This window comes from Balaenoptera physalus (genome assembly GCF_965194825.1).
Source record: "Balaenoptera physalus genome assembly, chromosome: 2".
In the NCBI taxonomy this organism is placed as follows: domain Eukaryota; kingdom Metazoa; phylum Chordata; class Mammalia; order Artiodactyla; family Balaenopteridae; genus Balaenoptera; species Balaenoptera physalus.
Window position 1 is genome coordinate 141,069,316 of NC_138883.1, and position 23,206 is coordinate 141,092,521.

A 23,206-nucleotide genomic window follows, 5' to 3' on the forward strand; every position below is an offset into this window, starting at 1 on the left:
CCAGGACTGCAGTCTTGCTACTGGAACCACTATTCTGGGCAGAAAGAAGCATGCCTGAGACCCTCCCTCCCTTCCCCTCATTTTAGCAAATGCTCACTGAGTGCCCTCCATTGTGCCAGGCACCGGGCCCAGCGGTGACCCAAGCAACCTGGTGAGGGGTCAAGAGCCCCAACCCAGAGGCACGAGATCAGCAGTCTCCTCCTGCACCGTCAGTGACCTGCCCTAAGACTCAACCAATCACACCTGGCCACGACATCCAGCCACCTTTTCTAAAACGGGAGATAACAGGCTGACCCTGCTTATTTCACATGACTGTTTCAAAACATGTAAGAAGTGATTATATTCTGTTTAAATATAAAATGCTTTAAAAAAAAAAAAAAGAATGAATGAAAATAGGAAGGGAGAGAAGGAGGGAGGAAGGGAAAGGGAAGGGAAGGGAAGGAAAGGAAAGCAAAGCAAAGAAAACAAGGAAGGAATCATTTCCTAGGCTAGATTGATACATTCTCATATCAAGTAGAAAGGGAGAGAAATACAAAACAGAAAATGACTAAGAAACTACATAGCAGTAGGCTTTTTTTTTCAGGGGCCTAAAAGCTTTCACAGAACTCAAGGCTTTTAGAAGGCTGGTTCACTTCCTTCCGTTCTTTCTTCCTGGGTCCATGAAGCCAGTTGATTCACTACAAAGTAATGCAATACTACTCAATTATGAGCATGGGAAAAAAAGGGAAAGGCAGCCTAAGAGATGGTTCTCTCTTGATAGAAAGAAGCCAGTAGTCCTCAAGGAACAAATCAACAGAGACCCACACAATGAAAAACTTGTTTATTTCTCAGAATTTAGTTTGCTGCTTGATATTCCCTGCAGAGAAGAGGCAACGCAACGTCCTTGAGGCCCGATTGCAGACCTGTCTGAGCATTGTCCATCAGAGGTCCAAGAGAAACCTCCTAACCTGGGCCAGGTATTTTGGTTTCAAATAGTCACCCAGCTCCTCCTTACTGACCCACACATGATGGCCCTTCTTCCCAGCCTCGAAAAAGTCTCCAGTTAGCAGCAGTGCTTTGAAGAAGAATATTTTGGCCCCGAGGCTGCTCTCTGTCCGCATTGCCTGGGGGAACTTGAACTTGTAGTGGCCACAGGGTGCATTTCCCAGGAACTTGGCTTCCATGTTGTTCTCTGAGAAGGGGGGAACAGAATCGGAAGATGAGGATACACCCACCTGTTTACTATGGCGCCTGAAATCATTGGGGGTCTCTGTGAGAGCCACTTCCAGCCTGAGGTAAAAGCAATCCCTGAGAGTGAGAACTAGTGTCATTCCTGAAGACCCTTGTCTCCTCTCCATCCAAAGGCTCCTGGCCCATAGGCTCCAGATTCACTGGGTCCATTCCTCGTGCCAAGCTACTGCTCTCAGACTGAAATCAGCAATGCAGCCCAAATATCACTACCTGGGAGTCAGAGCACCGAGCTTCTAGACTCAGCCCGGTCACCATCTGTTGATGAAGGACCAAGACACTTGGTATCTGTAAAGCAAAGTTCGTCAGGCTTTTAAACGCAATGCCATGTGGAAAGTATAAAAAGGACCCAATTTGACGGCTGCAGGGTGAAAACGAAAGTTAAAAGGCAAAGACAGATGGACAGACAACATCTGCAATCTACAACAATGGGTTAATAACCCCAACCCAGCATTTCAAAGGATGGGAAAATGATGGATTAATTACTAAATGGCATTGGGAGAATGGACTAGCTAAAAGGAAAAAATAAAGCTGGATCCCAACCTCACTCCTCACATCAAAATTGACACCATACAGGTCAAAGATTTAACAGTAAGTTAAAATTTTCATAAATGGTTTGTTCATTCTGGATTGATGGTTTCATGGATGTTTAATATTTTCTGAATTTTTCTGTATTTAAAATTTTTTCACAAAGAAAAAAGAAACCATAAGAGTACTATAAAAAAAAAAATGTGGGATATTTTCTGTATCATTTTTGAGAGGGGAAGTCCTAACCAAGACACAAAATTCAAAAATCCAAAACAGAAAAAACATTTATCTACATAAAAATTAAAATCTTTCCGCAAGGAAAAACGAAGCATACTAAAGTCACAGACAAAATGACAAACTAGGAAAAACATTTTCAACACATTCAACAAAGGAATATCTTAAGGTATAAGTAGTACTTAGAAATCAATGAGGAAAAAAACAACTCTAAAAGAAAAATGAACCATGCATATGAACAAGAAGTTCACATGAAAGTAATTATCAATGAACTATAAACTCATAAAAAGATGCTCAGGGGCTTCCCTGGTGGCGCAGTGGTTAGGAATCTGCCTGCCAATGCAGGGGACACGGGTTCGAGCCCTGGTCTGGGAGGATCCCACGTGTCGCGGAGCAACTGGGCCCGTGAGCCACGGCTGCTGAGCCTGTGCGTCTGGAGCCTGTGCTCCGCAACGGGAGAGGCCACGACGGTGAGAGGCCCACGCACCGCGATGAAGAGTGGCCCCCGCTCGCCGCAACTGGAGAAGGCCCTCGCACAGAAACGAAGACCCAACACAGCCAAAAGAAAATTAATTAATTAATTAATTAATTTAAAAAAAAAAGATGCTCAATCTTATTGATAATTCAAGAAATACAAATTTATTTCTATTTGTAGAAATAAAATTTATTTCTATTTGTACAAATTTATTTTCTATTTGATGTGTAAAACACATCATATTACTGAAGTTCAAAAACTTTGAGCTGCAACGTCACTAACAATTAGAGAAATGCAAATCAAAACTACAATGAGGTATCACCTCACACAGGTTAGAATGGCCATCATCAAAAAATCTACAAACAATAAATGCTGCAGAGGGTGTGGAGAAAAGGGAACCCCTCTTGCACTGTTGGTGGGAATGTAAATTGATACAGCCACTACGGAGAACAGTATGGAGGTTCCTTAAAAAACTAAAAATAGAATTACCATATGACCCACCAATCCCACTACTGGGCATATACCCAGAGAAAACCACAATTCAAAAAGACACATGCACCCCAATGTTCATTGCAGCACTCTTTACAATAGCCAGGTCATGGAAGCAACCTAAATGTCCACTGACAGGTAAATGGATAAAGAAGGTGTAGTACATACATACAATGGAATATTACTCAGCCATTAAAAGGAAAGAAATTGGGTCATTTGTAGAGACGTGGATGGACCTAGAGACTGTCATACAGAGTGAAATAAGCCAGAAGGAGAAAAACAAATATATGTTAACACATATATGTGGAATCTAGAAAAATGGTACACATGAACCAGTTTGCAAGGCAGAGATAGAGACACAGATGTAGAGAACAAACGTATGGACACAGAGGGGAGAAAGGGGGAGTGGGATGAATTGGGAGATTGGGACTGACATATATATACACTAATATGTATAAAATAGACAGCTAATGAGAATCTGCTGTGTAGCACAGGCAACTCCACTTCGCTGTACAGCAGAAACTAACACAACATTGTAAAACAATTATATCCCAATTAAAAAAATAAGTAAATTAATTTAATTTAATTTAATTAAAAAAAAAAAACTTTGAGCTGTACACTGCTTGTCAAGGATAAGGGAAAACTGAGATCTCTCAAACATACTGTGGGAGTGTAATTAGTACAAGTGCTATATTTGGCGAGAGATACCAATTTTAATTATACAAACCCTTTGATTTAGCAAATCTGCTTCCAGAATTCATCCTCCTGGATATAGTTATTTGCCCATGTGAGCACAGTGGAGTGTACAAAGATGTTCACTGCACCTTTGTTTGTAAAAGCAATACACTGGTTAAACAAACTGCAGTACATACATGTATGAAATATTACACTGGCGCTGAAAGTGTAAGATACATCTTCACCTGCTGATATAGAGATATGCTTAAAAGCTGTGCATAAGAAGAGAAAGGAAGGTATGTAACCATGTATATCCCACTGTGTGGAAAAAAGGAACAGATAAAATATGTATGTGCTTGCAGTTTCTAAAAGGATACACAAAGTGTTCATGGTGATTGCCTCTAAGATGGGAAAATTACTTATTACTTCTTATAGAACTACATTTACCAGACACTGTTTGATATTTTTTCACCATATACAATGAATTGCTTTTCTCAATATTACAAACAATAACAACAGCATCAGCATTAGATGAGGAATTCATGTATGATGTGAAATCACCTACGATACAAAATGTCAGCAGTGGGGATCTGTGGGTGGTGGAATTATACTGGCATGTTTCTTTATACTTTTCTGTATTTTCCACTTAATTCAATGAATACATATTACTTTTCTATAATCTGGGGAAATGGATTAAATATAATTAAATCAAAAAGAAAAAAACAGTTCATTACAAACATGAGCAAAGAATCTGAACAGGCGGTTCACAGAAGAAGAAATACAAATAGCCATATGAAACATATGAACATATGAAAAGATGATCAATTAGCAATCAGGAAACTGCTAATCCAAAAGAGATCAATTTTTTTTACTGATTGGACAGGCAAAAATTTTAAAGAGAGACTATTTCACATGTTGGTGAGGTCTAGACAAACAGGCACTCCTATACCCCACTCCTGAAAATGTCACATGCTATGTACGTTCTGCAGGAACTTGGGTGGCACCTATCAAAAACATAAATATGTCCATCCTTGACCATTAATTCCACCTCTAGGAATTCCATCTTGCAGAACTACTCGGGAAGTGCACCAAAGGGGAGGAAAGGAATAGACTTTGACTGTTTTATATTTATACTTTTATACTGCTTGAGCTTTTCTTTGCCATTTTAATTATTTTATTTACGATTTCAATGAATTTGAAATAAATCAACATATTTCATTTTATATGCACCTATAAAATACTAATATATCCTTTCACACTTATTTATGGCAACGGGAATGTTCAAAGGAGAAAAGCGTGGTGCCAAGGGGAGCCCCTTTCCACGTGGTGCACAGCAGGTGGAGCTGAGCACCAGTCGTGAACGGGAACGACTGACCGAGGGAAGCTAAGCATCTGAGTCCAATGATCCTGGCAAGAAACCCAGCTGCCAACTCTTGTGTGATGGCTAAGGAAACCAAGAACGCAGCAAAGTCCCCTCCCATTCCATTCTGTCTTGCTCCCTCTCCTGCAGGCCACACAGGTCGCTCTCGGGAAAGGATCAAGGGGGTGCACACTGGCTGCTGACGTTTCGTTAGCAGGTACTTACGCTGGTGGCAGAGCCAGAAAAGTGGCTGTGCACTTATACAACCAGATCATTTACTCAATAAACATTCAGCAAGTACCTACTATGTGCCAGATACTTTGCTGAGAGCTGGGATGACTGAGAGGAATAGATAGTACCTGTATTTTCAAGGGAGTCAGAAATCTGGCTGGGGAGGGACAACGTGTTAATGAACAATTAAACGGCAATGGAATACGTGAACAGCGTCTTCTCCACTAGGACATAAGCTCCCAGGAAGCACAGGTAGCGTTCTGTTCATCACTGTGACCCCACTGCCTGGAGAGTGTCCAGCAAATGGTAGGCAGAGAGTAAATGTTTGCTGCATAAACTGAGTAAGGGCACACACAAGTGCTACAGGAGCCTAGAGGGAGGAGTAGCTCTCTCTACCCAGAAAGTTCCACCACAGAAGGGAGGAGGTACTGCGCAGTCAGACTAGGGAGGAGTAAAGCATTCCAGTCAGGGACCAGCAGGTTCCAAAACAGGGATGTATGAAAAACCACATTATTCACAGGATGCAAAAGGTTTGCTAGGTTAGAACTTGGAATATACATTAACGAGTGGCAAGATGGAAGACTGATGAGCTCGAGACCAAAGCAAAAAGGATTTGTAGGCCCTGCTTGAAAGTCTGCTTTTATGGGGAATCTTTCAAGAATTTGAGGCAGAGAAGTGACAAGGGATTTGTATTTTAGAAGGCTCATTCTGGCAGCACTGAAGAGGACAACACAAAAGCAAGGGGGAACTCACTTGGCATCTACCTCAATAGTCCAGTGTAGTGGTTCTCAACCACAGTGATTCCACTCCCCACGTAATGTCTGGCAGTGTCGAGAGACATTTTTGGTTGTCACGCCAGTGGGAGTGCGGATGGGTTAGTGCTACTGGCATCTAGCAGGTAGAGGCCAGAGATGTTGCTAAACATCCTACAAGGCACAGAAGCCCCCACAAAGAATTATCCCGCCTCAGATTTCAATGGTGCCAAGGCTGAGAAAATCTGGACTAGTGAGAAGTGAAAAGCCTCCCAGAAAAGCTGCAGGAATAAAGAGGGGACTATTTAGAACAGACCAGATAGGACTCAAGAACTTATGGATGTTGGAATGAGGTCAAGGATAACTCTGAGGTTTCTAGTTGGGTGAATGGGTAAGTGGTGATGCCAATAAGCAAGCCTGCAAGGACCAAAAGAGAAGCAGGCTGAGAGACTAGCAGGAGCATCAACTGTAAATGTAATAAATTTTAAAATCTCTGTGGGGGTGAGGGAGAGCACAGGGACGGCATCTGCCAGCCTCTGTCCCCGCAGGATACTTCCACAGGCCCCTAGGTGTGTGCTGAATTGGATGCCTGTTCCCCCAGGCCGATGCTTTATGTTAAACAAACAAGCCTCTTTCATAGAAAGGCTGGGTGTTTTTCAGTTGGCTGCCTCTGCACTGGGCTCTGGGGTAGAACCTAAATCATAGGTCTGTCAGGGATAACACAGATTGTCAAATACTGAACAAAATGGAGCAAAATATGATAACCAACCAAGGTATCTTCCTCAAGATGATACCAGATGGCCAAGAAATGAAAAACCTCATTTTCAAAGAGACCCAAAATTCAAAGTCAATTTTAGAAGGCAGTGGGTTACCTAGAAACAGGTTCTGCAAAACTGAGTACTTCTTCAGGATCTGAAGTATGAGCTGAGGAGAAAATCAACTGTGGACAGACCATATTCTAGATGCGACAGAACTAAAGAAATTCCATATCCTCTAAGTTCTTAGCACAACAATGCTGCTTTAAAAAAAAAAGGGAAGGGGAGTAACTGTGCAAAGTAAAAGATTCATACTATGCAGAGGCACACACACACAAAAAATCCACTTCCTGAAGAATCCATAAATTATAAGAATCAAAAATGTAGGAAAAGAGAAAACCAGGGACTTCCCTGGTGGCACAGTGGTTAAGAATCCGCCTGCCAATGCAGGGGACACAGGTTCGAGCCCTGGTCTGGGAAGATCCCAAATGCCGCAGAGCAACTAAGCCCATGTGCCACAACTACTGAGCCCGCGTGCCACAACTACTGAGTCCGCGTGCCTAGAGCCTGTGCTTCACAACAAGAGAAGCCACCGCAATGAGAAGCCCACACACCACAACGAAGAGTAGCCCCCGCTCACCGCAACTAGAGAAAGCCCACCCACAGCAACAAAGACCCAACGCAGCCAAAAAATTAATTAATTAATTAATTATTTTTAAAAAGAGAGAAAACCAAACAGCTAATCCTGATCATTTTTATGACAAGAAACCATGAACAATAAATAATGAAGCTTTCAGTGTCGTAAAAACTGAAGCACCTTTTAATGTAAGTATTAATTACCAGAATCCCACTGGAACGAATAGTATCACTGGTGTTGAGTGGAGAGACAGAAATGCCTGAAGGGAAGGCGAGTAGGACCTATTAAGCCAACAGGACCCCTCATAGCTACACCCTATAATGACAAAATATTTTACAATCCTGGGCCCCAAAGAAGATCTGGGCCAATTAAACCAAAAAAAAGTACTAGAATCACCTATTCCTATGGAGAATGCAAAACTGTAGAAACCAGGAGGTGAATGTTTTGCACTCTGTTGGGAAGACAAGTTTTAGTGATCAGAAGCGGAAACTCTCCATCCTTCAGGTGTAACAGCAGTTGTTAATTCACTGAGTACAGGAACTATGAAGAAGCCGCTTCTGAACAACATCAGGCCCATTCAGATAGGGAGATGGGAGGAAGACAGCATCTACAGCCAAACTCTTGAGCCTTGTAGAGGAGATGATGGCCAGCCAGGACGATCCACTCAGCCAACCCAGCAGCTTTACCAACCTCCCCGGGCTCAGAACGAGTATGACAAGAGTCTTTGTGAAGAAACAAGCCAGTGACTAGACCTCCTACTTTCCCTTTAGAATAAAATGCAGCCACTGTGGATATTATTATTTGGAGAATGAAAAAACAGATTTTAGGGGGAAAAATAAATCAACCCACACAAAGAATGGGAAAAAATATGGACTCGGATAAAGCAACTACCTTTTACAAGTGAAAGAATTTTTTCTTCTGCCATCAATAAAACCAATGTGTTATTTTAAAAAAAAAGAAAAGAAAATAGTTTAAAAGAAATAAAATAAAAATAAAATTTAAAAATCTCAGTGCCGGGACTTCGCTGGTGGTCCAGTGGGTAAGACTCCCCGCTCCTAACGCTGGGGGCCTGGGTTCGATCCCTGGTCAGGGAGCTAGGTCCCACATGCGTGCTGCAACTAAGAAGTCTGTATGCCGCAACTAAGAAGCCCTCATGCCACAACTAAAGATCCCACGTGCCACAACTGAGACCCGGCGCAGCCAAAATAAATATTAAAAACAAAAAAAAATCTCAGTGGCACAAAGACTCTCACTTGATCTAAGATTTTTTTCTAGCTGAAATTTTATAAATATCAAAGTTTCCATTAACCTTCCAACCTCCTACCCTTAAAGCCAGGCCCACAGTCAGCCTGCAAATCCTCAGGCTGAGTCTGAAGTGTGTCTTGTGGGGTTTAGAGGGAGGCAGAGAACTCACCTGAGAGTGTGGCCAGGGTTCGTTCAGCTGTTCGGCGGAGGGTCTCCCCGGGCTGCCACTCTGCCTGGGGCAGCATCCAAACATCCTGGTCTCCAAGCTTCTCTTTGATCAACAGAATGAGGTTCCTGTCTAGCTTCCGGTGCAGTGAGGTTCGGTCATTCTTTACATCGGCTTCTGTGAAGAAAAGAGGGGGTCACAGGAGACAAGAGAACCGTGTTCTGCCAGAACCAAGAAGATTAGAGTTTTAGAGTCCTCCTTTAAGGTAGAGCCACAACCTCTGCCCTCAAAGAACTTATAATCAAATTAGAACCCTGACCCGTCTCTTTAACCCTGACCTCTCTCAGGACAGAGTCTCACAATCTTGAGGAAACTAAAATTTAACAAGAAGAAACCAAAAGCTGAACTCCTCCTTTGAAAAGCCAAACACAAAGTACTTTGAGCCTTTGGAAAAAAGCAATACCCAGACACTACTATTTCATTGGTCTTGACACTGTTACCGACTTAACCAGCCCCTACTTTCTCTGTTCTTCAGTCTTTATCGTGAAATAAGAATAAAAGAACTCAATGCCCTGCTTTGGGAGGGATTTCAGATAAAATACAGGAAACTAGTGGGAAACACTTAATTTCCCCCACTCTTAGTCCCAAACTAGGAGTTAAACCCAGATAACATTCCTGAGGCTTAACTGAGACAGATAAGGCTATCCCAATACCCTTACATCCCACTCAAAAATAACATAGACCTTGAAAAAATTATATTAGGGTGGATGTGAGGAACAGGGAAAAGAATTTCTTTTTCTCCCACGTGAAAGAAGTTCTATCATTTGAAATTATTTGTTACTTAAATCACAAGCAGGGGTTAAGCAAGAATCCTTTGTTTGGGAACCAAAATACCCCCCTTTTCTACCTCTAACTGGCCTGAAAAGACCACAAACCTGTTATTCGAGCTCCAGGTTTGAACTGTAGGAATTTCTGCTCCCACATGTCTTCCAAATCCTGTAACAGCAATATATTCCTCTCATCTTCCTCTTCACCATAAAGGTCGCTTTTCTTCTTTGCCAGTTGCTGGGCTTCATCCAAAGCACGAAGCTCATGGTCTGAATACAGGCTTCTCTCTACCTCGATCTGGGAAAATTAAAAGAGCAAAAATCTACCCCAAACTGGGAAAATTAAAAGGACAAAATAAACAAAATAAAACAGAGTTACAGTGCACCTGACAGACTCAGAAGTTTACCACCCAACAGGCATACAACCAAAACACCACAGAGAAAAGAGAGAAAAAAAGATCACCTGCACTTTGGGCTTGAGTTATATTTGCTAAAACATTAGAATGTGTTTGGAGGTCTAGACTGCCACAAAGAACAGAGGACTAGGACAGGCATTGCCTGCCCACTTACCTCCCTCCAGTCAGGCCAGTCTTTGATCAGAATCTCACCATGAACTTTCCTGCTTCAGGGAGTTTACAGATGCTATTCCTTCTTCCTAGAATGTTTTCTTTCCCTCATGCTCTCCTGGGAGATTCCTACTCATCCTTCAGATCTCAATTTAAATATCACTTTCTTTTTTTTTTTTAATATCACTTTCTTAAGAATGATATTCTATGACACCTCCCATTAAAATCAAATTAATGTCCCTGTGAAACACTATTACAGTATCCTGTGTTTTCCTTTACAACACTTACCAGAGACTTCAATTCCATAATCACGTGGTTATTTGGTTACTGACTGCTGCCCCCTCCACCAAATTGAAGTGCTCTGAGAACCAGAGCTATGTCTGTCTCATTCACCACTGCATGCCTAGCACTTAGCAGTGTCTGTACAAAGTGGGTCCTATATGATTATCTATAAAGCGATTAATAAAATGTTTGCAGAGTAATAAGCCAAGTAAAAAGCACAGAAGTGAAGTTTTTATCTCTCAGTAGCCAAGACAAAAACGTCTCAGGTTCTGGGGAAACATAATATCCTTTAATCATTATCTATGGGGATTTAAGATCCTCATAGCCACTACACCGTTTTTGCCCATGTCTCTTCACTTGCTCCTCACACAAACAGACTTTATCACAGACATCTTACGGATGTACCCATTGCCTTTTCCTTATGCTCATCACATAACAAAGACTTTCTCCTCTCTAAACTGTCAACTACCTATGATAAGGCCTAAATCCCTCTTGTTCACCACCGTATCCCCAGTATATTGACTGAAAAAGGAGAGCATCTCCAAAGAGTTGCCGACGGTAACAACAGAAAAGATCAATGAAAACGAAGTACCTTTTATTGAACGCGTACTACGTACCACAACAACCCAGTAAGGTAGGCGCTATTTTGCAGGTAAGTATACTGAAGCTCACAGCAGTGAAATAACTTGCCCAAAGTCACACAAACTAATTGGTGGCGGAATCGGGATCAAACGCAAGTCAGCGTGCCTCTACTGCTTCCCCAACTGCACCTAGAAGCGACGACCCGCACCTCAATCCCACCTGCTGTAGCAGAGCCTTCATCTCTTCCTGCAATGGGGTCAGCGACTTCGAGACCAGCGGTGGCCGCTGCAGGCACAACGCGCCCAGCAAGCGCCATGGAGACGAGCTGCTCGAGGGTGCGGCCGCAAGGGCCAAACTGCGAGAACCCAGTCTACGGGTCCAGGGGCCCTCGAACCGCCGCCAGCCCCTCGCCACCCCTAATACAGTCAGCCTTACGGGCGCCGCCATCTGTCAACCTTCCCACAAGGTACCGCGGCTTCCAGCGAGGTCCTGGGCCAATCCTATATTCCCACAAGGCAGCGCGGGCACAGCATGACGGGAAGAGCTAGGTTCCCCGGACCTAGTAGAACGAACCATTCCAATATGGAGGGGTGGGCGAAGATCTCATGTTAGAAAACTAGGAAAAGGGGGGAGGATTCCCAGTGGCCACTCTCAACGATAGTTATTATACATTATTTAAATGGGAAGAAAAATCTTTAATGTATGTTATAAAAAGGAATCAGGTGACTTTTCCTCTTCACCCTCCCCCACAAGCGCTCGTGGTGCTGGCTCCGCTCCAGCCCCGCCAAGCTCCGCGGTCGCCGCGGACGGGAGCTGACTGGGGTCAACTCAAGTCATGCAGGTTGTAAGAAACGCGGGGTCTTGGCTCTTGCGGTCATGGGTTTGGCCACCGACGACCAGGTAAGAATGATTATTCCCTCCGAGCCTACGGCCACCCGCGGGAATTCGCTCCTGCCCGTGTCCCATGAGACACCTGGACTCCAGTTAGGACTCGGTTAGGCCTGGACCTCACCGAGCTTTCCTTCTCCACAGGGTCGCCGTGGCCGGAGTGCCGGCCCCCACCATCCACACTAGCGCCCAGCAGATGCAAGACGCAGCGGCCAAGCCGGAAGTTGAGAAGGCGAAGGCTCCGGCGCCAGCTCCGAGCCGCAGCAGCTTCAGGTGAGGGCCACTTAGGTCCAGCTCTCGGGAGACTGGCACCACCCTCCAGAGTCAGAGAACCAGTGAATTCCCAACTCTTTGTCACTTGCCATCTACGGGACCTTATGCAGATTAATCTTTGAGCCTCAGCTTTTTCGTCTAAAAGTGGAAATAACGCCGGAAGAGGTTGTAAGGATCAAATGAGATGAGCTTTGGCACAAAATGAATGCTCATGAACATTTGATGAATGAATGAGTGAACGTCGAAGTTGTATAGTAAATATCACCTTTGTTTCCCTCTGGGATCACGTCAGACTAACAACCTTCCCTGGGTCTCGGACACAAAAGGGGGCGGGGATGGGTGGCTACACTAGGGTGTATGTTATTATGCACTTTTTTGAGTTGGTCTAAGGTCCAGGGTGGTTTTTGTGCTTAGCCCCAGCGACTGGCAACTTGCTTTCCACAGTGCCACTGCCTCTTTGTGCTACTTGTACTTCACTGTATTTAACAAACCTTTTCTAAGAACCTGCTTGGTGCCAGGCACCGTGCTAGGTGCTGGGGATACAAATGCAGAAGATCATTCCTCCCCACAAGTAGTTCACAGTCTACCACGGAAGACAAACATACAAATGTTTTCACCATAATCTGACCAGTGGTATATTGGAGGTAAGAGATGGTTGTTTTGAAGTATGAAAGAGTGTCTGACTCCAGAGGAAATCAGGCAAGAGTGCCAAGAAAATAATGTGAAGCTAAGAACTGAACTGAATGGGAGTTCAGCTGGAAAAGATGAAAGGTCGTTTTAGGCAAACTAACAGTCTGTGTAAGGCATGCATTGTGAAAGAACGCAGTGTATTCAAGTGTATGTGTGATGGCAGATGAGGCCAGCAGGGTGAGAGGGAATCCGAATGCTGAGGGTCTTATCTGTAACACTGGGGCTTTTACGCAGTCCCCACTGTAGGCAGTGGGGAGCTGCCGAAGGAATTTAAGCCAAGATTCTGTTACAGTCACTCAGCAACGTCAGGCACTATTCAAGGTGTTGGGGATGCATCGGTGACCAAACACACAAAAGTCCCTGCCCCCGTAGAACTTAAATTTGAGTGGATAGGGGACAGTATATAGAAAACAAGAAAAACAATATGACAGATTGTAGGAGTGTGTCTAGTGTTTGAGAGCAGCAGCAAGAAGGCCAACGTGGAGTGATTAAAAACAGGAGGTGGGGGCTTCCCTGGTGGCGCAGTGGTTGAGAACCCGCCTGCCAATGCAGGGGACACGGGTTCGAGCCCTGGTCTGGGAGGATCCCACATGCCGCGGAGCAACTAGGCCCGTGAGCCACAACTACTGAGCCTGCGCGTCTGGAGCCTGTGCTCCACGACAAGAGAGGCCACGATAATGAGAGGCCCACGCACCGCGATGAAGAGTGGCCTCCGCTTGCCGCAACTAGAGAAAGCCCTCGCACAGAAACGAAGACCCAACACAGCCATAAATAAATAAATACACCCAAAGTTAAAAAAAAAAAAAAAAAAGCAGGAGGTGGGGGCAGGAGGGCAAAGGGGTGCAGCAGGCACGCAGGGCTACATCCTGTCGGCCTTGTGGGCCATCGTGAGGACTTCAGCTTATTCTCTGAGTGAAGTGGGAAGCCACTGGAGAATTCTGAACGGAGGATTGACATGATCCTGCTTACATCTTAAAGGGTCCCTTTGGCCGCTGTGTTGATATTGAACTGTAGGGAAGCGAGGATGGAAGGTGGGCGAAGTCTCCTAAGCAGCTAAAGAACTACTGAAGTAATCTAGGTGAGAAATGATGCTGGCCTGGACCAGAGTAGCAGCTGTGGAGGTAGTATAAATGGTCAGACTGATACACCTAGAAGATGACCAACAGGATTTGTTCACGTAAGATGTGCGAAAAGGAGAGGACTGAAGGAGCACTCTAAAATCTTTGGCCTAAACAACTGGAAAGAGAGAGTTGTCATGAAGACGGGGGAGACTGCAGGAGCTTGGATTTGGGTGGTTAAGTTTGAGATGCTTCATTAACATCCAAGTGGAGATACAATATTGACTATTAGAAATGGAGTTCAGGGGACAGATCTGGGCTAGAGGTATACATTTGGAAGACTCATCATATAGATGATTTTTTGTTTGTTTTGGGGTTTTTTTGCCACAAGACTTATGGGATTTTAGTTCCCCGACCAGAGATCGAACCCAGGGCCCCCTGGCAGTGAGAGCACCGAGTCCTAACCACTGGACCACGAGGGAAGTCCCTAGATGATATTTAAAACCAAAAGATACAAGATCATCAAGAGAGAAAGGGTAAACAAAGAGAAGAAGAGGTCCAAGGACAGAACCCTGGAGCCTCTGGCATTTAGAGATTTGGGAGATGAGGAAAGATCAGCAAAAGAGAAAGAAGAAACCTCCAGAGAAGTACTAAGAAAACCTGGAGGGTTCTGTTTTTTTTTTAATGTGGTTCAAAGGCAGAGAGATTAGCTATATCAAATGCTACTGATATGATAGGTCCATAGACTGATGACAGAATTGCTCATTGGACTTAACATTGTGAGTTGGTTGGTGACCTTGACTAGAGCATTTTTGGTGGAGGTATGAGGGGCTAAGGTCTGAGTGGCATGGGTTCAAGGAGAATAGAAGACAGGAAGAAACAGCAGGTATGGTCATTTCTTTGAGCGGGAATATAGAAATGGGCAGGTGCTAAAGGAGGCTTTAGGATCAAGAGGTTTTTGTTTGTTTTTAGGTTGGGGAAATGACCACATGTTTTGCTGATGGGAATGATGCAGTAGAGAGGGGAAAGAATGAGGATGCCGGACTGCTGTCCTTGAGGGGCTAACACACAAGTGGAGCATCATAACAGGAGAGAAGGCAGAGATTGTGGGCACAGATGTTTGGTAGTGGGAGCTGGAAGAGCCTCTGATTGCTTCTATTTCTCTGTGAAGGTCATCAGCGGGCAGTGAGGAAGCAGGAAGGAGTTGAAGGTCTGAGAGGACAAAAGACGGTACAAAATAGTCATCCAGGACAGTGAAAGGGTAATTGAACTGTGGATGCGCTGTATGATTGCCAGCAATGAGGGCCCACTGGATGTTAGAAGTCATTAAAGTAAAGCAGCGGTTCTCAGCCTGGGGCGGCTGTGCCTCCAAGGGGACTTTTAGAGATGTTTGAAGACATTTTTGGTTGTCACAACTTGAGGGACAATGTCTAGTTGGGTAGAGGCCAGGGATGTTGCTAAACACCCCACAGTGTGCAGGACAGCCCCCCCCTCAGAGAATTCTCTTGCCCAAAATGTCAGTAGTACCGAGGTCAAGAAACTGTGATAGAGAGACAGACAGTAGGTACTACTGCACTACTGTGTATTTTTCTCTACCCAACTGTGCAGGCTATTTTCAGTCCTCGTCAGCCATTTGCAAGAGATGCCGTGTGTGCGGGCCTGGTTTGAGGATGGTATGAAGAGGCAGCAGACCAGCGCCAGAAAGCTTTGTCTTTCCTGTGTCTGGGCTGCCTCGGGGTGAACCACTTGTTCGTTTGTACATTGGACCTGGGAGGCTTAATAGCTTGATCTTGTCTGCGCCTTCAGTTAAATGGTTCAAGCTCCAAATCCTTCCTAGTTCAAAAATCTTGGCCTATATAAAAGGCATTATGCTGGTATGTTCAGACTTTAGAAGGCTTAAATTTTTGACCCACAAGTCCATAGGGGAAATTATCAATGGGGAAATGATAATGTTTTAAATATGAATGTCATCTCAGAGCCTCGTCCACATTCCACCTCAGTGCAGGCTGATAAGCTGGCAACCTGCTGAGATGCTAAATCATCTCTAAGATCAGGCCAAGCAGGAAAGAATACACTTGCAGCTCTTGAATACCACTGTGCTACTGTTTTGTTTTTTTTAAATCTCTCTAGGAAAGCCAGTCAGGAGGATAATGCTCAGATAATAGTGTATTCTCTAAATCAGAACCCATTGTAGTTCAGGTGGCCGAGGGGGTACAAACACTGATCTGATCTGTACGTGTAGGCAGGGTGCAGCAGCAGGTTTGCTCGAGTCTAGAATAAAAAAAAAGCGCAGGTGGTGAGCAGAGCTCTGAACCAGGGTAGAGCCCCTCGACCCAAGGCCTGGCTTCCCTTGTTAACCCTGTTCCCCTATTTGTACTCAGTTTCTCCACCTGAAAATGAAGAGTCCTGACCGAGAGACAGCCAGAGGACAGATCGGACTGAGATAGAGAGGGGTCTTGAACTCGACGTGATGTCTAGGCCAGTGTGCTAAACCCTGAGTTCACATTCTGACTCACTTGGGCTACTTAAGAAATGGATTCTCAGGCGCCATCCAGAAGTCTGGGGTGGAGTGTAAGCAAGAATCACGTGATCCTGCTGTTCAGCCAGCATGGACAGCCGCTGGTCTAGGATAGGGCTTGGCAAGTTGGCCTCTACCCAGATCTGGCCAGTTTCCTGTTTTTTATTGGACAGTAGTCACACCTATTAACTTACTGTTGTCTGTAGCTGTTTTTGCACCACAGTGGCAAAGTTGAGTAGTTGCAACAGAAACTTTACGGCCAGCAAAACCTAAAATATTTACTATCTGGCCCTTTACAGAAAAAGTTTGCTGACCTCTATTCCAGGGAATACTGGATTTTTTTTTTATAATAATGATTTTTATAAGTATTATTAAGATAATTTTGTCTTTTTTTATTAAGATAATTTTGTCATATCAATATGATATGAAAAATCATATTGTTTGTACAAACGAACAATAATATAGTCAAGATATCTGTGGTTGATAAAACAAGAAATAGAGGTTCGACTTTATTTTTTTAAATGCAGAAAGAGTAGCTTATAGAGGACTGGAAAGAGTGATCTGATTATACTAGAAGGGACAGGGAAAGATGGGGAGCATGGATTAAATTCTCTTTCCTCCCAGCAGAAAGTCACTAGCTGTGTCTAGAGTCAACAACTCAGGAAACGGCTGCTGAAGCACCGTGTTCCCAGATGTGGCAGCAGCGCCAGAAGGGTTGGGGGCAGTGACCTCAGGAGCAGGTTGAGAGAGAGAGCTGCTGTTTTTTATTATGAGTTTGTCTGTACTGTTGGCTTTTTTTAAACCTTGTAATTTTTTTTTAATTAAAAAAAAAAAATTAGGACAACCTTACCTAAAATTTTTCTTCTAATTGCAGCATTTACCCTCCAATTCCAGGACAAGAGAGCTCTCTGAGGTGGGCAGGAAAGAAATTTGAGGAGATCCCAATCGCACACATCAAAGCATCGTACAACAAGTAAGCAGGGAAGGGAGCACCTGGTAGGGCTAGAGTGGGCTTCTTTCCCCTTCAGAGGGGGCGGGCAAGTCAGGCTGCCACGTTCTGCACGCAGACGCTGATGCAGAGGTCCCCCGGGCTCCCTCCTGGTTTGGGGAGACCACCTCTCTCTTTATATAGTTTATTCAGATTTCATGAAAATGTGAACTAGGTTAGGCATATCACATTCATAAGATTTCATTGCTGTCCTTGGGAATTGTATTTCCTGGTTCTGCTCAAGAGTTGGAGAAGAGTATATTTTAGGGCCAGAAAGTCCCTCTGTGAAAGTATTTGTTAAGTGTTAGTACTGGGAATGGGTGATTAATAAATGAGAGAGATTATTTCAGAATATATGATTTACTAACAAACTAAGCAAAATGGAAACCTCCAAATAAGAGTTGCTTTAAAGTACTCGCTTTGGGCCACCGTGCACCGACCTCTGCCTTTGTAGGGCTGCACAAGGTTGGAAGACTAGCGTTCTGTGTGGCTTTCAGACAGTGCTGGGTAAGTTCCCAACTGTGTGTTGGCAACGGAAACCTTGCTGACGTCAGTAACACCTTTGCACACCAGCCCCCACTTGGAGATGGGATTGGTGTTTGGTCAACAGTCGCCTATGAAGCAATTTAGAGAACAATACAAGAGACTGTTGGTAGTAAGGGCTAGAGGGTAGGCACAGGCGAGGTGCCATAGGATGCATTTCAGCTTTCATCTGGTAAGCTCAGAATGAGAGCCCCTGGATTTTCCTCTCTTCTCAGGCTGCTAAGGACACAGGTAAGCTCTCTTTGTTCGTTTGCTTTTCTAAAGGTCTGTGGCCCACTCTGTAGATCTCTGTTGAGGTTGTCTCAGGGACAAGCCATTCTCTTGTCTATTTCTACTCTGTTCAGTGTAGAAAACCCAAGAAGCCCTGGTAGGGAAATGGCAGCCATAGCCAGGCCAACAGCAGGTGGCCTGAGCCCAGGGCCAGCTCCAGCAGGTCTCCCCATAACCACTCTCCCCTTCCCTCTGTGGTGAGTTCTCAGGGAGCTCTTCAGACCAGGAGACTGGGCAGTGATCAAGAGGGAAATGGAAAGCATGTCTAAGGATTTCTTGAAGTTATTCTTAATTTTAATTTAACTTGTTAAAGAGTCCTTATCTTTTAGAGATATATACTGAAATATTTACAGATGAAATGATGGGTCTAAGATTTGCTTCAAAATAATCCATTAGTTAGGGGATAGAGGGGAGTAGAAACAGGGTTTATAGGTGAAACCAAATTGGATATGAGTTAATAATTGTTGAAGCTGAATGGTGAGTCCATGGGAGTTCAGACATTATTCTATCCACTCTTGTGTATATTTGAAACTTTACCAATGAAAAATCATTAAAAATTACCTGATGTGAAAATCTGATTTCTTAGGGGAAAAAAAAGAAGCCAGAAAGGACCCTGAATCTAATTTAAAACACTGGCTACAGGGAAGATACTAGGAGGAAAATATGCCACCTTTCCTCTGGATGACACTTAGCACCCTCAGATTCTGGAGCTCCTGTGTGTCAGCTCAGGCCACTATAACAAAACACCACAAACTGGGTGGCTTAAACAGCATTTATTTCTCACAGTTCTGAGGCTGCAAGTCAGAGATCAGTGTGCCAGCAGGATCGGGTTCTAGTGACAGCTCCTCCAGGTTGCAGATGGCTGGCTGCTCATTGTGTCCTCACATGCTGGAAGAGGCAAGGGAGCTCTCTGGGGTCCCTTTTGTAAGGCACTAATCCAGTTTATAAGGGCTCCACCCTCATGACCTAATCACCTCCCAATGGCCCCACCTCCCAATACCTTCACATTAGGGGTTAGAATTTCAACATGAATTTAGGGGGCGGAGCCCAAACATACCATGCATAATGGTTCTCTTTAGATTATACGACTTGTCAGTTTTTAGTGAGGTTTAGGGGTTGATTCTGACCTTTCCTGGCACCTCCTACAGGAGTTCAAAAAACACTCATCTGATAAGCTCAGAGTGAAAGCAGCTAACGGTCTTTTTCTTTCACACTCGGGCTTGTCTGGCCATGGGTTAGCGCTCTCTTACTCCCCTGAAGAGCCATTATATTCTGTACACCTCCCCTCCTTTCCCAGCACACAGATCCAGGTAGTCTCTGCCGCTCACCAGCCCCTTGCCCGCGCTTCCTGTGGCACGGAGGGGTTTCAGAATGCCAAGAAGGGCACGGGCATTGCAGCGCAAACAGCGGGCATAGCTGCCGCGGTGGTAAGTGTGTGTTCTTTCCGGCTCCCTCTGTGCTGGGCTCCACTTTCTGCATGGCTGATCACTGGCAGGAAAATTGTCCTTGAGGCGGCTACCCTAACATTGGGGGTGGTTTGAAGAGGTGTTTGTGAAAAGGCTTCTCTTTTCTCTTTCTCTCAGCTTCAGTAGAAGTGAAACACTCGGTTCATTCTAGAAGAGGCAGGAGCCAGGTGCTGAAGGCTCACCGAAGCCTCCTGGATTTAAAGACCAGTGCGGTGTGTGGGGTGTGGTTGTGGTAACGGTCCATCTGGAGGAGGGGTGGCATGTGAGGACTCTCCTGCAGTACCAGAGGGAGCGTGAACTGTTGCGGACCTTTCTAGAAGCAAGGTGGCAGTGAGCTGCAGCTGGTGTATTTATTCAGTATCTACTATATGCCAGACACTTTACGTTCATTATCTTGAATCCTCAGAAGACCCTCGGTATTGCCCACATTTTTAAGAGTCATTTGGGATTCAGGGTGTGTGGCTTGCTCAGAGCCATGCAGCCAGTCCAGTTCTCTGAAGTGACCCCACCAGGTCTGGGACCAGGGCCTGGGCACTGTCTGCTACCACACAGGCCTCACGAAGGTTCACTGCCAAACCGGGAGTATCTCTGGAAGGAAAACCTTGACCTTCAGACAAAGCTTGATGCCCCAAAATACTGATTGCTGTGTATCAGTGATCATCAAAACATACTAAATGGCCACCAATGGGCAGGTTTATACACTTAAAAGAAATATGTCAGTGTTAACGGTGGCTTCTGCATGGTGGGTTGAGTGACCTGTGTGTTTTCCAGACTTTCTGCAATAAACTACCTTTATAAACAAGAAAGAAAATTTTAACTATAACTAAAGATTAAAATGATAAGATAACACTTTCTAAGAGGGTACTGAGGCTTAGCCTTGGAGTCCAGGGCACCTTATGGTCTGAAATTCTGCATTTATCCACCTGGGAAAAATCAGCGATATTTAGAAGTCTCCACTAGGTGGCAGTGCTGTCCTGGGCGGAAAGAGATCCCAGCTGACTGCTGGTGTCTGTCCTGCACCTCGGCCATCTGCTCTTTGCTTCCTTCCCTGTCTTCTGCCTGTTTACATGTGTGGGTGCTTGTTCCATGGAGCTCATAACCCTGTTGCTCCAGGTGGCAGTAGCAAGGGGCTTGGATGTCGCACTTCTCGCTCAGAGCACTAACCACTTGCTGCTCCTCTCCAGAAAGCTACGGGGAAGGGTGTGACCCACGTCCGAGTTGTGGTGAAAGGCCTGGGGCCAGGGCGCTTGGTAAGTGACCTCGCTTCTTCACAGCCCAGCATGTGTGCTTGCTTCTTCAGTTAGTGAGAGAAACGGGGGTGAGAGCAGAGGAGGGAGAGTGGACCCTGTAGTGGATTTCCCTAACGGCTTGAAGTTTCTTTCCATTGCCTCTAATCTACTAAGCTTCTCAAAGCAAGCCCTGATCCCTTAGTTTCAATTCATCAGACACTTACGGAGTGCCTGCTGTGTGCCAGGCACTGGGAACAGAAAGGTGGCCCCGGGGGGACTGTCACAAATGGGTCCCTCAGTACAGACTAGTGAGTGCAGTGGTAAAGCTTGTGCCCAGGGTGCTGGGAGCCTGTTGGGTGTGATCAGGAAAGTGTCCCCAAAGAGGTGACATCTCTACTGATTTTTTGAGAATGACGAGGGACTAACCAGGTATTCGTATGGGATTGGGGGTGGGGGGATCATTCCAGGCAGAGGAAACTACAAAAGCATAATGCTTAAGATGCGTTGAGATTTACAGCAGTCTTTGTTCTTAGATTGTAAAGCGCAAGGTGGGATGTGGCAGGTGGGATTGGAGATATGGGCAGCGTTGAGGGCTTGGTGAAGGGGTTGGTAGGGAGAGCTCTGTGAGGGCATCACGTTGGTACTGTAGATATCAGAGCCAGTGAGCTTTCTCATCCCTACGCCGCCCCCCGCCTGCCCTGACCGGTTCCTCTCCGAGCCCTGTCTGGACACACTGGGCCATCGTTTCTGGGACCGTGCCATCCTGCTATTCCTTCTCCTTCCAGTCTGCCATCAAGGGACTGACCATGGGGGGCCTGGAAGTGATCTCAATCACAGACAACACCCCCATCCCGCACAACGGCTGCCGCCCCAGGAAGGCTCGGAGGCTGTGAGGGGCAGGAAGCCTGCACCTGAACCTGACCTCAAGTCCCGCCTCCCGCTGGACCTCATGGAAAGCACACTGTCAGAGCTCTCTTCAGGGAGGGCTTGTTCGAGACCCTTCAGGCAGTAAGGGAGAGCTCTGCCTCCTTATGTGATGGCCTTTGCTTGTTTCTTCGACTGGAGACCAGTTTGCCCAGAAGTGACGCCATACCTCTCTTGGACAGGAAGGGAGCTACAGGGGCAGCTGTGGCCCAGACTCCAACCAGTAAATGCTGCAGCTGCTCTGAAAAAAATAAAAATATCTCCACCATCTGTAGTAATTTGTGGGTTTTTTTTGCTTCCAGCGTTGCAAACAGTAACCCCCCACTTCCTCCTGAAAATGAGATTGTGAATTGAGGTGAGGCCCTCAATGGAAGGATTAAGATGTAAATGTGGGCCGCTAAGTACCAGGCACCTTCCTCTTTGGTTTCACATATTTCCTTTTTAGCCCCTTAACCAAGGTTTCCAGAGCTCATTAGCAACTTTTCTTACTAACTTGTAATTTGGCCCCAGATTGACAGCTTTGTGCCTCCTCCCTCTGGAGCATTCTGATAGCAGGTTTCACTGTTAGCAGGCATGTCTGAAGTTAATCAGCCCTAACAATACGGGAGAGTGGTCCTGGAATCGGGTTCCCTTAAGTGTGAACCATCAGAGACTCCCCACAGTCAAGGCTGCGTTACACACTCCGTGGGTGTCACCAGCCCCAACACCCGAGACTGCATGACCCTAAAGGAGGGAGGGTGGAGCGGTATAAACAGGGTTCTCTAGAAGTTAGGGGAGATGGAGGGATGGGCGAGAGCAGAGCCCAAATTGAGACGTGCAGGAAAGCGAGTCCGGGTGGTGCTGACACAGCGGGCTCAGCCGGGCTCCCAGGCAGCACTGACTGACTGCTCAGCCGGGCTCCCAGGCAGCACTGACTGACTGCTCAGCCGGGACTCGGGGGTCCCTGGATGCCACACAGAAGCCAAAGGTGGGGCCTCTGGGGACCCAGCAGGAGAGACCCCCTCTTCCTTGGACAGAGAGGACCAAGGATGAGAGCATTACCAGGAGATGAAAAGGTGCACGTCTGTCGGAGGGGAGTCTGCAGGAAGGGCCTGCCGACCACCGAGGGGCTCCACGCCTGCACAGCCAGCCAAGCATTGCGATTTGCCTGAACCCCGTGTAGTAAGTGCACGAATGCCCTCTTACATAGGAAAGCTGCTGAGTTACACAGGTTAGAGAAGGGGAAAGGACCAATACCTGAATGTGAATTTAGAAGGAAAATGTCTCCCTACTGCCTTCTCTTCCATCCTTAGCAGGACCTATGAAGGTTAACTTGTGACCAATGACTA

At 45.5% G+C, this 23,206-nt stretch overlaps 3 protein-coding genes across 6 annotated transcripts in view; 1 reads left to right on the forward strand and 2 right to left on the reverse strand.

Annotated features, from left to right (window-relative positions):
• Positions 1-805: 805 nt before the first annotated feature.
• Positions 806-11,522, reverse strand: MRPL46 (mitochondrial ribosomal protein L46). The gene is made up of 4 exons (XM_082450946.1): positions 11,251-11,522; positions 9,710-9,899; positions 8,778-8,951; positions 806-1,171 (listed from the first exon to the last, which is right to left on the reverse strand). Exons 1-4 carry the CDS (start codon positions 11,476-11,478, stop codon positions 921-923), a joined length of 843 nt encoding a protein of 280 aa, XP_082307072.1. The 5' UTR covers positions 11,479-11,522; the 3' UTR covers positions 806-920.
• The window catches only part of DET1 (DET1 partner of COP1 E3 ubiquitin ligase), a 61,760-nt gene continuing 48,398 nt past the window's right edge, over positions 9,845-23,206 (reverse strand). For 2 of the 3 annotated variants that reach the window (XM_082450922.1, XM_082450927.1), the window contains exon 5: positions 12,202-15,152. In XM_082450922.1, coding sequence (XP_082307048.1) covers positions 15,116-15,152 — 37 coding nt within the window. In that variant the 3' untranslated portion in view covers positions 12,202-15,115. Of the gene's footprint in view, positions 9,935-12,201; positions 15,153-23,206 lie in introns of those variants that run through there. The other variant, XM_082450928.1, reaches the window with a different exon arrangement.
• Positions 11,601-22,152, forward strand: MRPS11 (mitochondrial ribosomal protein S11). Of its 2 annotated transcripts, XM_082450947.1 has the most exons (6): positions 11,601-11,931; positions 12,064-12,192; positions 17,333-17,431; positions 19,557-19,686; positions 20,910-20,975; positions 21,740-22,152. In XM_082450947.1, the coding sequence occupies exons 1-6, from the start codon at positions 11,867-11,869 to the stop codon at positions 21,845-21,847; spliced, it is 597 nt and encodes a 198-aa protein (XP_082307073.1). In that variant the 5' UTR covers positions 11,601-11,866; the 3' UTR covers positions 21,848-22,152. The 2 variants fall into 2 exon arrangements, with proteins under 2 accessions (XP_082307073.1, XP_082307074.1); XM_082450948.1 differs by lacking the exon at positions 20,910-20,975 and having other exon boundaries at positions 11,620-11,931.